Source organism: Oryzias melastigma, linkage group LG5 (genome assembly GCF_002922805.2).
Source record: "Oryzias melastigma strain HK-1 linkage group LG5, ASM292280v2, whole genome shotgun sequence".
Classification (NCBI taxonomy): Eukaryota; Metazoa; Chordata; class Actinopteri; order Beloniformes; family Adrianichthyidae; genus Oryzias; species Oryzias melastigma.
In genome coordinates this window covers 14,469,227-14,486,467 of record NC_050516.1, presented here as the reverse complement: position 1 = coordinate 14,486,467, position 17,241 = coordinate 14,469,227, and the positions used below count along the sequence as shown (strand labels likewise).

Below are 17,241 nucleotides of genomic sequence, written 5' to 3'. Positions count from 1 at the left end.
AAACAAACACAGGTCAACGTGTGTGTGATCTACACAGACGTGCACAGTAGAGGTGGCTTTGGAAACCGTCTGGGTGTAGATTGCTGTTTGATGAGGATTACTTAGAGTGTTTTATTTTAAGTATTGTTTGGTGTTGTTTCCTTTCCCTTTAAAAAAAAATATTGCAAAACAATCTGTTAAAACTGCACATTGAGCCAATGTATAAAGAAAAGTGATGATCACTGCAGTAAAACCCTACCGAGAAAGCATCCAAAAAGAAAACAAATTAAACAGCTAGTCACTCAGTTCAAGATTTTTTTAGACGTTTAACAGATCCATCCTCTATATTCTTCTTCCTCAAGAATATAGGGATATTGAGCGTTGGATCATCAAGCCGCATGTGGGGTGTGGACCGATGGCGTAGCTGTGCGTCATAATGGTGTGACTAAAGCGGTTCTCCGTATTCGTGGATTAGGTTAATTTCCGTTCCCTTTCACCCACAAATAAGGGGAGATACTGAATGCAAAGAATTTAATACTCTTTGCAGGTGAAGAAGAGTGCAACGGAAAAAACTTTCAGCTTGGATCTGGAGTCAGGAAAAGCGCCTGTCAAATGCTTGCGGTTGTTGTAATACATTTCCACCAATCAATGGATTCCATCATGTGATTACAGTAGTTCCGCCCTTACTGGGTCGTTCCATTTTTCTATGGACCTACAACCAATGAGGGACCAAAAAAGGTACAAAGCGGCCCGGCCTAATGGGTCCCTTTTATAATGGAAACGCTCAAAATACCGTACTGGTCCGCTCAGTGGAAACGAGGAACAAATGTCCTGATTCTGGACCATTCTCCTTCAATATGGTCATTCCGCTCACACCTAGCTTGTGAAGTTTCCCTCTCCCAGATGTAGAACCACCTAAAGCTGGTTTGTCTATCTCCATGTGGAGGAGTGGCAGCAGCTCCATCAGATTGGCTGAAATTCACTTACCGTACTTCTAAAAGAGACCTCCAGGTACCCTGAAGGAAGCTCATGTCCTCCGCTGGACTTTACTGCACATTTCTAATCCACGTCTCATGCTGACAGGTAGGGGTGTGACAACAACTCCAATCATAACATCATTTGTAGTAGCCAATATGAATCATTCTTGATATTGGTTCCTTTCAAATGATTCGATTCACCTAAAACTAATCCAGGACATCTTTAACCAAAAATTTCACCAGTGTGACTCAATTTGATTTTTTTTATTATTATTTTATTTGCACTTTTACAAGATATTGCAAAAAACAGGAATAAAAATACATTAAAAAGCAGGCAAAAAACCCATGAGGTCTTATGTTAAAGCCTCTACCTAATAAAAATTTAAATCAACATAAAGTACAATTTTAAACATTAACAATTATACACTTCACATATATATAAAAATAAAACAAAAACATTTGGATTTATAATACAATCAAGTTATCAACAGGGATTGCCTTAAACCTTTTTTTAAAGAAGTGTCTGATATGCCATTCGTGGCCAGATGGGAAAATTGATTCCAAATTTTGCACCCTCTAAATTGCAAACTAAATTGTGACCTTTATGTGACACATTTAGGAACATGAAAATGATCATTTTGATGGGCGTTATATTGATGGATCTGAAAGATAAATACCTGAACCATGCAAGTGAAGTTTTCCAGATTCCTTGTATTTCTTGCAAGATAATCAAGTTTAAATTATTTTTGTGAATATAATTTACTGTATATCTGGTTAAATCGATTCATCAGTTAACTGTTACACCCCTAGTCACAGGTGAGGGTAGAAACAGGGATCAGTCCATCTCCAGCTCCATCCTTCCCTCTCGTGTAAACAACAAGAACATTTTCATGTAGTCGGTTAAAAAAGGCAAGAATTCTGATAAATCTTAATAAATACCTCCGCCCCCTCCCTTAACCAGGACCAAACCTACCAGGGTGAATGTGGCCTTAGGCTCCTCCATCATTTTGGCTGAGAACCATGGCTGAGGATCATTTGCAGCTAAGTGTGAAACCGTGGTAACAGAATCAGCGCCTTCAATCTATAACACAACTATAACAGAGGGGGGTTTGAATAAAGACGTATGGGTTTTTTTTAAATCATAAATAGTAAAGAGGTCGTGGCATTTTAATGCACCAACAAAAAGAATGAAAGTATCTATTTTAATCAAAATTAGTTTTCTAAAACAAGTCATTGTGACCCAGAAAATAAATGTTATCCCTTGATCTGGATGTCTCATCTGTTCTTACTGTGTTACTAACACACTTGTTCACATCAATCCTCCTCGCTGATCCACCCCGGTGGAAACGCCTTGCAGGAACACCCAGCGAGCACATAGACATTAGAGCCTGGTTACACAGCGGCCAGGGCTAAGCTCTGCACAGTTATCCCATTGTTGACAGCGTGGGGGGGTTGGAACTAAAGAAGGTCAACATCCATGGGCAGAAGTTCAAGTTCTACAAACAGTGTGTGGGGGGGTGGGGGGGTGAGATCTGGCGAAGTCTGCAGATCAAAATTGTTCCCAGTGGTATTTTTACTATCAATCATTATTAATTATTCATCAAAAAGCCTTTGTTGTTTTTTTTTAAGATGCATTTTGTGCGGTGTGGAACTTACTGCTAAAGACTACTGATTTTCCCATCAGCCTTTTGTTTACATTCTATTCCACTAGTGAAAAGCACCTCACAAGCCCAAGCTAATGTTAGAATGGCCCAAAAAAAAAGAAAAAAAAAAAAAAAACGGCAAGCAATATCAGAGATATCCAGCAGTACAGTTTTCAGTCAGCTCAGACAAAGAAAATGAAGACGCTCTTGGATCTATTGTGTGAAAGTGGAGGATTTAGAATTGGAACTTAGAAAAAAAGACATTGACCTACCCATGGCAATGACTACTTTTGGTATTTTTAACATGTTCTTGTAGCATTTTTCTTATGATAGAGAACTTTTATTAAGAATTTAAGATTAAAACTTTGATTCTGAGTATTTTTTTATTTAAGCTTTGATGAATCAGGAGCAGACAAAAATACGGTGTTTGAAAAAGCTCAGGTTTTTTGGTGCAGCAACTGCCAAAGTTGCCCTGCTCTGCTCCAGTTCCAATCGTTCACTTGCAGACAAATAGATCTGTCAACGTCTTCATTTTCTAATCTGGCTCTTAACTGTTCTGCTGCATTGCTCTGATGATGCTCCTCATAACCATTCCCTTAGGGTTGTGAGTAGATGTAAGCTAAGGGGAAGAAAGTATAAATAAAGGAATGCTGGGAATTTAACGAAGGGTTACTTCTGCGTCAACAGTACCACCCATAACCCAGAGGTCATTTTCTAATGAGCTCCTGTCTCTGCAAAAAATTTGTCTCAAAAAACAACACAGGCTTTTTGATTTGGGCAAAGTAATGCAAAATCATAATTAAAAGAGCACTGGGAAAGGTTTACAATAGATAAAAAATATAGTTGGAGTGGGACTTTAAGATAAGGGTCCAAACAACTGCTTGTTCTGCTTTTACCATTCTACCCCAATGATTATGAAGGTATCAAAGCGCCTGAGCAGCAAAAATTTAGGGAGGTATCAACACTACCAATTCATATTTCACTCAAAAAAATTGGAGAGGTCTGTTGTTATGGTACCACAAAGGAATGTAAACTTTATACGTCAGATATCAGCAGAAAAAAATATATACTTTAAGCATACTTAACATGCCATGTTTTTACCTCCATGTCTGGAGGGCCACTATATTGTGCTGTCCCTCCAAAAAAACAACCCTTCTTATTTGCAGTCACTGATTGGTCGACTCAGCTAACCAGCAGAAAGTATGTCAGGGCAACACTGTTGGTCAGGGTTATCAGAAAAACAACAAGTCGAGCAGTGACCCTCCACACCTGGAGTTGGACACTCCTGCCACAGTTGGATTGGACTGGGATCTCCTGATTGGGTGTCAGTAAACTAGGGGGTTTAGCTCTACATTGCTTTTTTTTTTTTTTACATGTGTAAAGGACAAAGCAAGACACTGGAAGGCTGAAGCAGCCCTTGACGGATGCTATATCAGTCTTGGACAAAGAAAAGGATATTTTTCAGACCAATGACTGTATAAAAGAACAGGACTGCGCCAGTGTGACATCACCCATAGAAAATGCTTTACTTCCAGCTTCAGTGAAATGAAATCAATTCAGTCAGTATTTTCTGTGATACAGATGCCACCATTTGGAGCCAGAAGAGGTTAGCAAGTAGTAATTGGTCCAAGTCGGTCTCAATTAGCGTTTCTATGGCAACTACTGTCACTAATCAGGAGTAAGCTTGTTTCAAGTCCACACCCCTTACACTGAAAGTGGGCTTGGGAGAATCTGTCAATCATTTCAAACATTTGAGGCACCAAATGCTTATTTTAAGCATCTGATTGGTCAATTTATAACTTAAATGACTTGCAATAAAAACAATATATCATGGAAAAAAATAGATTAGCAAGAACGTGCAAAAAAAAAAAAGGTATTAGAGCAATAATGGTTATATTGACAAATAGAATTAGTAGCTGTTTATTTCTTTATAGAAGTCTATAGGATTTCGGCTTCTTGAAGGCAGTGGGTGCTTCCTATTTGGAACGCGAGGGGGGAGGAGTAATTCGGTCCAGTTCTCTTATACTTTCAATGGTTCAGACACAAAAACAGAATCTGCTTGAAGAAAGAAGCACAATCTCTTCTATCCCACAACAGAGCCACCTACACCCCAGCTGACAGGAGCTGTGCTGTAGCGGCCGCCCAAACCACATGAAAAAACTAACAGCCGAGCTCATTCTCTGCTGGTAAACAGACCTCCATGCTGAACTGTCTTTTATTTGGTCTGTGAGTTTTGCAGTTTTTCAGCAAAAACAACATGAAGCTGAAGGTGTGAACACCAAACATCACTTCAATTGTGTGCTTTAGCATCTCAGAACCTCAAGGGTGGATCACAGATCTGTGATTATGCCTGGGTTCTTAAAAAGGAGGAAATGAAAGGTCAAATAAAAACAAATTGCTGCCTCAGCTTTAATTAGTTTCAGTTCATGCAGACTACAACTGTGGTAGGGCTGCTTCTGTTTAAAGGTGTGAAGTGAGGTTTTGTTCCCCGTCTGAAACTGTTCTTGAGGTTTATTCAAGTGTCCCAGCAGTGAAGTACTTTATGATGAAGTCTGGTTTTTGAGGAAGCGTCCCACTCCCCTGAAAACCTCAGAGATGGAGCTGACGAGAGAGAAACGTTCTGATGATTGTGACAAAGCAAGTCTGTCGGCTCAGCCTTGACCTTTTACCTCAAACAACTTCCTGTGAAACAGTTACATTTCCTGTCACACAATTTAGGATCTCGATTGATAAAAACTTCATTATTAATTCTCAATTAAGGATTACCCTAAATCTACTGACATTTTACCTAAAGAGCATTCTGTATTCTTGATTTTACTAAAACACTGTTTAAGAACTAAAAATTTAATTTGTAGAAGTTTACGCAGACCAACTTGATTTTGTGACCCCCCAGTGGTAACTCGGTGAAGTGACTTGGCTCCACTTTGTTTGGTTTTTAATTGGACCTCTATATCAGCACCACATTCATACCCATTTCTGACAAGATTTCTCCATCCCGACAGCCTGAAAGGATTTTAAACAAAAAACTTCAGAACATCCAAAAATATCCTGCTTGTCTCTCCCTCATCAACATTATCCTTGTCCTCCGAGCAGTTCATCAATTTCCTGTCGTTCAAGATCCCCCTGATTGCTTTTCAAACTCCTCATGAAAAGAAGAGAGCTGTAGGCTTCAGACCTCTTTTTTTAGTAGAACAGATATTGACTTTGCAGGAAAAGAAACTGGAGGCTTCTTCTACCGTTTTTACTTTAAGCGTTAAATGTGGCTTGTCATATGTTGTCTCAGTCAACAAACCTGCACCAGTCTTCTGCCTCACACACCCCCAGAGAGCAGAAATCCCTGGGGAATCATGACTATGGGACCGCAGCACTGTGACACCACAACAACATGTTGACATGAGCCGTTGATGTTTTGACTTTCAGATGTTTGCAGGAATCAGAAGAACCCTAAAGATCCCATAACAACACCACAAGCATCACACACATCACATCTCATGAGCTTGACCCCACACTTCAACAATCACACTAATCCTGCTGTTCAGGAAATGATGTCCGACCTTTAGAAATCATCAATCTTCATCAAATATGGAAGACAAAAAAAAAAAACTGAAGAGGCCGAACAAGGTGACATTACATAGGGTACAACATCACACAACCGTAATCGATTGACATGAGGTGAACAAAGCTCAACCAGAACTCTACACCCTACTCAAATGTTAAAAGCCCAGCAGACCCAAACTAAAGCCACACTCTGGTCCACATTTAAAAAAACATTATGAGTGAAGAGTAGGTTCCTACTGCTGTTTTTTTGTTTGTTTGTTTTTTGGGATGCAGACAGGAACATTGAGGAACTCTTGTTGCTCTTCAGTAGGAATGTTTCTGGAAAGTTCTGGCTCCAAAGGCTCAGGCATCTACAGTACATCTTTCAATTGATGCCGGTCTCTAATAGCTGCCATGTCTGACAGGTGTTCGTTACTTATAGATCCTGGTCTCTATAGTATTAGTGACTGAGCTCCTTTAAACTTTGTGCAGTGGTATATGACAAAGAACATTCTGCACAATATTTTGAGTGGATCCTAAACATTCAAGAAAGGTGCAAGCAGATGAGTGACATTGAAACAACTACCAGGGGGAGGTACAAAGAAAGCCAGCGACAAATTAGAAGAACTGGTTTAAACATGGGGCCCTGCGACAGACTGGCGACCTGTCCAGGGTGTACCCCGCCTTCGCCCATCAGTAGCCGGGATAGGCTCCGGCACCCCCGCGACCCCGAAAGGGATGAAGCGGTCAAGAAGATGGATGGATGGTTTAAACATGGATTACTGAGCAAAGACAGACAGTTCTGGAGGTGAGCATGTCTCCAGAAAAATGATTTGCATGGAAAAGGATAGGATTTTTGATACGGAGATTGATGATGCTTCAAAGAGAAAAGAAACATTCACAGCCAGGACTTATCAGAACATAATACAATGTTCACATGATTTCAATAAATCTAATTGTCTACATTTTTGACAGAAATTAACCACAAAATGAACCCATTACCCGTTGCCATTATGTCTGTCATGGAATAAAAACCTCTCTCCAATAGACACCCGTCTCAAATAAACGCTGGGCTGGCTGACAATTTTATATAAATATATCCAGTATACAGGGTTATTCATGAAAGTCTACCCAAAGGAACCCAAATATATTCTTTCTCCCTCAGACTACCTGTCTGCTCGATCATTTGTATATTTGCGCGATTCAACCTCTGTGCAACAGCTGAATAAACTACCTCTTATCTATAATGCCGCGGCCTAACCACCTCAAAACCACACTGCATGGCTGGGCATAAACAGTCAAATGTCAAACCAACAGCAGAGTCCAGTTCTGCCCTTCCCTCATTTTCATCAGTCTTCCAGTCCCATTCAGTCTTCTTCAGGTGAACACAATCACGAGTGCACAGAATCAAAGATGATGAGGTTTTTTTTCTTCTTTTTACTGTTTTCTGCACGTGTTCCAATGTATGAATATATGACTCATTACTCTGATCAGCTGTTCCTGCCCACAGATAGAAACCACGGGCAGCACTTGTGAGGGCGGAAGGATGATCATATCTGTGTGCTTAAGGAGATTAAACAGCTTTGTTTCTGCTCTTTAATGAAATAAAAAATTGGCAGCTGTAGAACCAACTGCATGACTGGTGGTTCAATTCCTGGATTCTCCTTCTAGTCAAAAGGCAAGACACTGAACTCAGTTGTATTAGCTTCTCTATTGTGCGTGTGTGGGTTCATGACAAACAAATGTAGCAAGCAGTTTTAGACAACTAACCAGGTCAGAAATCAGCATATTTCATGCAAACTAAGCTAAGCTTTTTGGAACAATTTTGCATCAAGGCGCAGTGGACTTAATTACCAACTCTGCTCTGGGTGCAGGGTTCAAACTGAAGACTTAATTATTACAGGCTGAATGATTCATGAACCCAAACAATAATTTTCCTTTTATTTTGGTAAGTGTTGCAACAATCCCAACCCAGTGGGATCTCTGTGATAGGATCGTGTTCAAGTCAATAATTCTCAAATCCTTGGGGCCAAATAATCAGAAAAACATCCCCTAAAGCCGTTTTAGATTACATTTTCAGAGGATCCGGTTAACAATGGAAGCTGCACTTTATTAGGGCTGCGACGTTCCATTGACATAATAAACGTTACATATCCATCCATCATGGGAGCCAGGATACTGAGGCATTCCCTGGCTAACAGAGAGTTATAATCTATCCTCTCTTCTCAATTGAACATGCCTATAATCCCCTACTAGAAAAGGCATCCAAGTGGCATTCACTTCACATGTCCAAAGAGTCTAATGTGGCTCCTCTTGAGCCTCTATTGGTGATCTTAACAGTTCATAATAACCCCGAGCTTAGAAGTGAGGGTAGGAACATAGATAGACCAGTAAACCGGGAGTTTTGCCTTCAAACCACAACACACCCACAAAGACTGATGCCGCATGGATGCATTGGTCACTCCATCCTTCCCTCACATGTGAACAGAAGACTCCTGATATGTAAACCCCTACCTAACCTGCGAGGGGTACTCCAACATCTTCCATCTGACGACCTGCAGCTAAGGTAGCACCATCAGGATAAGAACTATCAATCACTAAGGTAGATGATTAAAAAAGGCAAATACTGAAATAGTGTTGACAAGTTTTAATATAAAACTTTACTAAATGACTATGACTAAATGTTTTTGGATTTTTTTACTAAAACATACACTGTTCTCAGCGCAAATATCCTTAAGGTTTTATTGGAACCATATGGTGAAAAACAAGTTTCTGAAGAACACAGATGTAGCAATCTGAATTTCTGAAACCTTCTGTCTAAAAACATGAACCAAAGCTTCAAGGCTTAAGTCTCACAAAGACCAGTGACATCTGGCAACCAGATGAAGACTTGAGGATCTTTCACCTGAAGTTCTGATGAAGCTTCATTGTCACATTTAAAGTTAGAAGAGACAGCAAAGTCCCTATTGGCATCTTACCCTGATAGCAAAAACCTTTAAAGCAACACTGACGCCACACTGGACAACACACATTCAAGCTACCACTTCTAATGAAAAATCTATGTAAACGAGTGAAAGCGCATGTTTTGGGCTTCTGCATTCAAAACTCTTGCATCCATGCATAGCTATGCAAGTTTTTACTTCCATTGTCAGGATATACATACAAAAAACGTGGCACTCAATCCAGATAAAACTAACCAATCACATATTTTTATTGAGTAGTGACTTATAGATTTGGTTTATCTGGTGAATCTAGTTGCAGAGACGAGTCTGACAAAGTCTGGGTTTCTTTTTCAAATAAAGAAACCAAAACTACTCCTCTGAAATGATGGTAACCTCCACTGCAAAAATCCTTGAATTGAACCAAACAGTTTGCATTTTGTGATTTGGTGTAGGTACCATGTGTGTTCAGCCTTCCAGATCGGTATGGGAGCTTGTGACGGAAGATTGTAATTGATCCAGACCATTGGAATATTGATGTATATTACTGGATTGGCCACCACGTGACATAGGATTGTGGAAAAAGAACTTCAGGTTACAAAAGGAAACGTAAAATGAAAGCAAAAAGATGTAGAGCCCGAGCAGATCTCGACACTAAGTCGTTCAAGTGGTGCTGCCGTAGTGTCATGTCCTCACTAGTCGCAAGCCTACGGATAGGGCAGACTGAACGCTTGAGCCTCATTTCCACTGAACAGTCCGGTACGGGACAGTCCAGTTAATTCTGGTGAGTGTTTCCACTTAGCCAAGCCTCACTTCCACTGAGCGGTTTGTTTTCACGGTGCATGCGTTAATCGCGTCACTGTTGTGCGACGACTAGAAAAGCAACAACAACGGAGATCATCCAGCAGGATCCAATCAAACCGGACTGCTCATAGGAAACAAGGGCATTTGACATTTTGCACCAAGCCTCTCAACCGCAGGTATAGCGGACAGCAGAAAAAAAAAACCCTCCCTGCTTGTCCACTGTGAACAAAATTGCATAAATGTCCTTTCAAGAATGGACATACTAGCATGTTTTTGAACGCATATGTATGTAGCTTAAAGGATTGAAGCATTCGCCAACAAGAACATCAAGGATCACTAAAATCATCAGTCTTCTAGAAAAAAAATGTTTAGACTCAACCACAACCTTAGTATATTCGAGCACAGGTGATATTAAGACATTTTTCCTGGACCTGTCAATGTTTCATCTCAGCCTCTACAGGCCTCAGCTTGACCCTAATCCATGACAGTGCAGAAGACTGAAAAAGAACACACAGGCGAGACTGAGCTCCTAAACCTGCATTAACCATCTGCAAACCAAAAGTTTCACAGTGAGTTACAAACAAGTGTTGTGCTGAATCTTCATCACTCAAAACTTGCACCAAAATCAAATGAACCAAATGACTCTTAAGATTTCAAACAATAAAAAAGGATAAAATCTGAAATCTCTTCTTAGTTCTGTTTTACTTATCTTTTTAATCAACTTCATTAAATAAGAACACTGCGGGCAGACAGTTTTCCAGTTGGATCTTTATCAATGACCCTTGTGGATGACAGGGGGCGGGGTCAAACCTGTGTCACAGCTGAAGTTCAGTAGAAACGTCAGAGGAAGCTGGGGTGGTCACGCGTGACTAGTGATGAAGAGCATCATCTTGTCACTGTGATTTTTTCGGTTTTAAACTCACCTGACTTTAGCTTAAGTTTAAAGCAGCGCGCGAGTGAATGTGCGGGGTTTCCCGGCCTCTGCCTTCAGGTGTTTAAGGCTGTGATCACCTGAGCATGCCGCGTGCACGCGCTCGGAACACGGAAATCAGATCCAGCTGAGGCGGATGAGGCTGAACTAGATTTTCCTGAATGTTCCTCCGCCGCAAGAGCGGAAGCAACAGTTGGTTTCACACTTTAACCACATTAGAGTTGGGGGCGCGCGCTCACCTTCTGCTGCCTCCGGGCCATGTCCGTGGGCTGCTTGGCGTTGAACGGATAGGCGATGCAGCGCATCACAAACACGTACAGCTGGAGCCTCTTCTTCCTCTCCTCTTCCTCCCTCTGCATCTTCTCCAGGTCCTCCTTCTCCTTGTCGCTGCCCGCCGACGGGCTCGGGCTTATGGGGCGGGCGGAGGGGGCCCCGCGGCCGCGAGACTGCACCCCCGCGCCGCCGCGGCCGTCGGCTCCTCGGGCCGGCGACAACCGCGCAGCCCCGCCGCTCTTTGGCGCCTCTTTGCGCTCCACCTCGAGGACTTCATCCCCTTCCTCCTCGCTGGAAGACGGATCCAACATGCTGCTTTTTTAGGTGATTACACCTGCTGTTCTGGCGGGGGGGGGCAAATGATGCCGAGCCGCTTCGCAGGGAGCCCCCCCAGAGGGAGAAATCTCAGGAGCTGCTCACCAGAGGAAGGAGGCGGCTTCGGTCCCTGCAGAAGATTACAAATGAGCGAGTTCGGTCCAGCAGCTGTTGACCCCTGCTCCGAAGGAGGGACGGCCTTACCCGCGGGAGGGGGGCAGGAAATGGTGCGCGGGGAGGCAGGGCGCGGTGCTGACCGCTGTTCTGAAACCCGACACCTGTGGACGCATCCGCGACCACCTGATGATCCAGCTGAGCTCACGCGCGACCGGAACCCAGCACGAGCGCCTTTCAAAATTGAAGCCCGCCGCCTATCGTCTCAAGGAAGAAACACGCAAATGAGGATGAGCGTCTGCGCGTGTCCACGAGGGCTTTTATTTTGAAAAAAAAGTATATGTTGGCTACACTAAAAAATATTGTAAAAAAAAAAAAACGCACAAAAAAGATACAAAAAGAACAAATAATGTGTTGATTAATCCAACACAGTTTTTTTCCCAAAACTCTGAGTTTAATATGACATTTAAACATGATGATCTTTAGGAAAACATTATTGTGTTTAGATATTTAAAACATTTTTATATTTTTAAATACAAATAATTACTGCTATATCAACAAAAACAGAAGATGCGATTTAAGTTTTGGCCACGAGTTCATAAATGAGAAAAAAACTATTTGATTTTACATTTTTTTTTATTTTTCTAAATTTTTCTAATTTTTATGTTTGTAATGTCTTGTTTTTATTTATTTATTGACCTTTATTTAACCAGGATAGTCCCATTGAGATTTAAAACCTCTTTTGCAAGGGAGTCCTGGCCAAGAGGCAGCCACAGTTAAAAATACATCAAAACATAAAGACAATAAAACATTAAGACAATAAAACATTAAGACAATAAAACATTTAAAATGCTGTTACATGTTAGCAATACATATAAACCTAAAATATGTGGAGTCATAAAATATGATGGATTAAAATAATAGAAAGGTGATTAAAAGAAACAATTACAGCATTCTGTTGACTTTTGTTTTTCTGTGAGCTTGGCCTTGAAAACCTGTAATGATGGGAGTTCAATTAGTCTCCAACCTTTTTGTAAAATGTTCCAGGCCAAGGGGGCTGCGTTAACAAATGCTTTCTTCCCAAACTCTGTGCGGGCAAATGGGACAGACAACAACAACTGGTCATTTGATCGTAGGGAGTGGGAGGGAAGGTTTCTGTGTTTAAGTAATTCACAAATGTAGGGAGGCAGTAATCCAGCCAAAGCTTTGTAAATAAAAATATGCCAATGGTACTGCCTCCTACTGGAGAGAGAAGGCCATCCCACTCGCTTGTACAGTTCACAGTGATGTGTCATTGCTTTACAGTTGGATATGAACCGTAAGGAAGAGTGATAAACACTGTCCAACTTTTGAAGACATGAGGCAGGTGCATTCATATAAAAAAGATCACAAGTGCTGTTTTTCGTGTACAGCACTTTAAGCCTCATTTGCTGATGGTGAAAGGTGCGTTTTAAATTAATAAATTAAATGATATTAACATTCAATCAAATAAAAGATTTTCATAAACCTCCAAAACAAAGTTTAGCATCCTGTTTCTGACAGCAGAAAATCAAAATTGCCCTAAAATAGCTGCAAATTGGCTGTTTCCAAAAAATATCGCTCTAATATTTAAAAATCACATTTCATTCCTGCTATACACCATGTAAAACCAGTGATATTGATATCAATGCTTTCACCCAAGTTTCCATGGCTCTGCAATCTTTAACTCTAAATAAGCCATTTGGTCCAGTTTCTTACCGACCAAAACTCAGCAAGAGTTGCAAAATCCCACTTCCCCATTTAGAAAAAAATGTTTTTTGTGTGTAATCATTAACCCATATATTTCTCAAATGTAGCATTGAAATATTTACAATAACTTAATTATCACATGTTGTTTTTTTCTGTTTGAAGCAGATTTATTTTCTTTCACATATAGGCTATTCCTTCTCTTTTCAAAATGAAAAGAACCTCCTGCTGCTGCAGATTTACTTGAATTAAAAATAAAAGAAAGCCAAGTCAGATGTGGTGTTTTGTATTGTTATGATTTTAGTAAGCAATCATTTTCTATTTTTCTTTAAAATACGACCCTGACAATAGGTGTAGATTGTGCAGCAGAAGATTAGAATTTATGATTAAAATGCACTTAATCTTTTACCATCATACTATCAGTTATTTGACGTGCATGTATGTTGGAGGAGTGGTAAAGCACACAAAGCCTCTTGATTTAGTGTAATGTCAACAGTGATGCAAAAAAAAACTAATTAAGTAACATCATAACACAAAAAAAAAACTAACAAACCTATTTACGCATATAATCATTAAATCCAAAAAGCCACAATGGAGGAATAAAATAGAGAATATTTCAGAGCTGCAGGTTGCAGATTCCTGACCTAAATGTAAGGCAGGACCTCTTACTGTTTGTCTAACTCCACGCTCAACAGGAAAAGAGCTTTGCGGGGTGAAGTCAGCATTTTCCATGCCAAGCTTCAGCTGATATATGTGTGCCAGCAAGCTGCAAGGCCTTTGGGGTTGTTCCTTATATTTTGTAAAGATTACCATACATTCAACAAGCATGATTTCTATGTGTTATAAAGACCACGTGAGCTGATGATACAGGAAACTTTTTCCCTGCAGGTGCTGCAACCATTTGACCAGTGATTACGATAAGCAAATCCTGAAGGGGTGTTTGGGAAGTGAGGGCCTCCTTAGGTCACATAAATCCTTTGCATTCCTGTACTGACTTTGAAGTCACCCTGGAAGCATGCAGTGTTGCAGCCCCTCAAATGACCACTGGAGATCTGTTTTCAGGAGTTTCTTATTGCCTCCCATGCTCAAAAGTTTACCTTAAGTACAAACAAACTTATAAGCTGTTTAGTTTTTGTGAATGGGCAGCTTAGTTACAAAAATAATTGTTTTTCCCTTATTCTCCATTCATAGCAACCATAAGTAGGGGTGAAGGGGTTCAAAAGATGTCATTACAGCCTGAATTCTTGCATGATTTGGAGTTTTTTTTTTTGGTTTACTTGCAGTTGGGTAGACCAATAAAAACAACTGACTTTACTTTGTCCTGTTCAGTCACCCGTCTCTGGAACAACAGGTGGGTGGAGTAAACTCCAGTAAGTATTGATGCCTTCAGAGATTACTGATCTGGTGTTCATACCTCTGTAGGTGAAGCAGGAAAACTGCAAAAATCAAGCAAAACAAACTTGGCAAGTTTAGACTGCTGAGGGTCCTTATAGGACAAGCTGTGAGTTTTCTACACAGTTTATTTCCTATGTGAAAACGTTTTAACTCATGAATCTGTCTTGTCTCTCTTTTTGACTTATAAGAGATCATTCTTTGTTCTAGTGTTTGTCAAATTCTTACGTGCATACCTCAATCAGTCAAGAGTAACTTACCCGACACTTAAGAAAACAATATTTGTTTGTTTTTTACTGTTTTATTGACAACCTACGTCTCTCAAAGTAGCAGCAGCGTATTGATTAAAATGGTAGCAATTGCAACTCCTCTCATAGCAAAGACTGTATAAATACAGATTGTTGACCCATCCTAATTGAACATGCAAACAGCAGTATGTGCTATTGTACACTTTCATTTTCTGTGCTATCAGGTGAGGGCATGTCTGCCCTTTTCTGTCCAGCTTTGGAAGAATCCTGGCTGTTTAAATGGACTGGAAAATTCCAACGGAGCTGATGTTATTTATTTTTTAGGGCTGGGAATTGATTTAAAAAAAAAATTCATTAATTGCAAACCTGGAAAAAATTAATCACCATTAATCGCTATCATTTTTTTTAAGACTAAGTATTTACCAACCACTTCTTATCTGTGATTAATCATAATATGAAATCACACAAAACTTTACATTTAGAACATTTATTTTTCATTACTGCTGTCTATCAATAACAAAAAAAAATCGCATTAATCGTGCCTTTGTGTTGGGATTAATCACGATTAATCGCAATGTTTACCAGGTAAAATTTATTTGAACAACATGGCACAGAACATGGATCATATAATCCGCTTTTTGTGAAAAAGTGATATAAACCAAAAAAATAGCAAGAATAAAGTACTAAAAAAACAACTGAATATTTATTTCTTTTGTAAGTGGCCATGGTATAAGAGGGATAATACCCGACAAAATGTTTTAATGCATGCCATGGAAACCTGAACCCAGTATAAAGCGAAGGACTGCTTCTTAGATTAATTCGCGTTAATACATATATATTAATGCGTTAATTCTTTTTGATTAATTGCATACGTTAATGTGTTAATGTTCACAGCCCTATTATTTAAACAAATATTTTGGAGGTGATTGCAGCACTTGTTTAAGGAAACTAATTGAAAAACAACAGGGATTTGCAGTTCTGTTGCACAAAATCTGCCACTAAAAAAAAAACAACACTTTTTAAATGAACCTAATTAACTTGAAACTCTCTCAATTCTCTAAAGAGTATCTCATACTAACATACCTTAACACCATTTATTGTTGAAGCTATTGCATTTTTTTAGTAATGTTTTACTTATGCCTATTACATGTTCATTAACTAGTATTTCAGATCAATAACCCCCCAAAAAAGTAATTATTCAAAGCAGTTGTTAGACCATAAAACATCATTAAAAGAGCAACAAAATAAAAAAATCTGCTTGTTGTCTGTCACTTTAAGACTTTTTTTCATTAATTTAAACTAAAATTATTGAGCCAAATTTACTATTAGGTTTCATAGACACTTTTTGACACTTGTGTTTTGAGTTTAGTCCTTTTTTAGTCCACTATTTTTGATTCTGCTTCTGCACACAATAGTTTTATCTCTCTTTGATAGGTTAGTTTGATTTAGTACACATGTTGCTAGATGTCTGTTTGATCCGTCTTTGTTCAAAGTAGTTTTCTCTTGTATGGACCAAACTGATTAAAGTTGGTCCTCCAATATTTTCTACCCGCTTCACCAAAATATACAATATTATTAGCAGTCATTCTAATATTGCCCTGCGCTGAATTACATTTGTCACTTTCTTGTAAGTTCTTCAAATGCAAATTTCAGAAGTTACTTGAAAATACAGGAGTCACATTATGCAATTGCTTTTGTGGAGCAGTAATCTTGTAAGATTGCACAACACTGGCGGATAACGGCCAGCGGAGAGCCGTCAGTATTCACACTGTCAGCTGGTGCACACAGTCCCCCCTTCATTTCAGCAGCACCAAGACCAAGAAAATAATGATTAACTTCAGCTGGGCTTCCATTCACCATTCACTGATAGACATTCAGGGCTCTGATGTTGAAACCTCCTCATTTACCTGAAGCACTAACCGTTCTGTCAGCAGGTCGCCAGAAGAGCCAGAGTCACCTCCAACTACTGAGGAGGCCGAGGTCCCTTGGTGAGTGCAGGACCTTTGATAGCTCTGTGGGGGCTTCAGTGGTCCTCCACACCATTGAATGCTGGGCAGGGGGGCAGCATGTTCAAAGACAAAAATAAAATCACACTGGTAACCAGAGCCAGTTCTGTCCTGGACTGCCTAACGGGCTCCATATAGAAGAGGGCAGACAGAGAGATCTTTGTCAATAACACTTCCCACTCTCTTCAGCCCTGTATCAGCACATACTCACTTCAGCTAAATCCTTTGTGCAAAAAAAGGTGCTGGAGGAAATCTACATGACTCTGCAGCCCATAACAACATATTCTTGTTGTTGGCACAAACTCTTTTGTCATTTATCTGCAAAAATATATACAGTATGTATATTGGGTGTTTAGTT

General features: G+C 39.9%; 1 protein-coding gene across 18 annotated transcripts in view; it reads right to left on the bottom strand.

The window, feature by feature from the left end:
- The window catches only part of cadpsa (Ca2+-dependent activator protein for secretion a), a 121,418-nt gene extending 109,591 nt beyond the window's left edge, over nucleotides 1-11,827 (bottom strand). For 8 of the 18 annotated variants that reach the window (XM_036211915.1, XM_036211921.1, XM_036211914.1 and 5 more), the window contains exons 1-2: nucleotides 11,603-11,826; nucleotides 11,050-11,528 (exon numbers count right to left, since the gene is read on the bottom strand). In XM_036211915.1, the coding sequence (XP_036067808.1) occupies nucleotides 11,050-11,394 (345 nt within the window). In that variant the 5' untranslated portion in view covers nucleotides 11,395-11,528; nucleotides 11,603-11,826. Of the gene's footprint in view, nucleotides 1-11,049; nucleotides 11,529-11,602 lie in introns of all 18 variants that reach the window. The other 10 variants (XM_036211923.1, XM_036211925.1, XM_036211920.1 and 7 more) reach the window with 3 other exon arrangements.
- Between the last annotated feature and the right edge of the window lie 5,414 nt (nucleotides 11,828-17,241).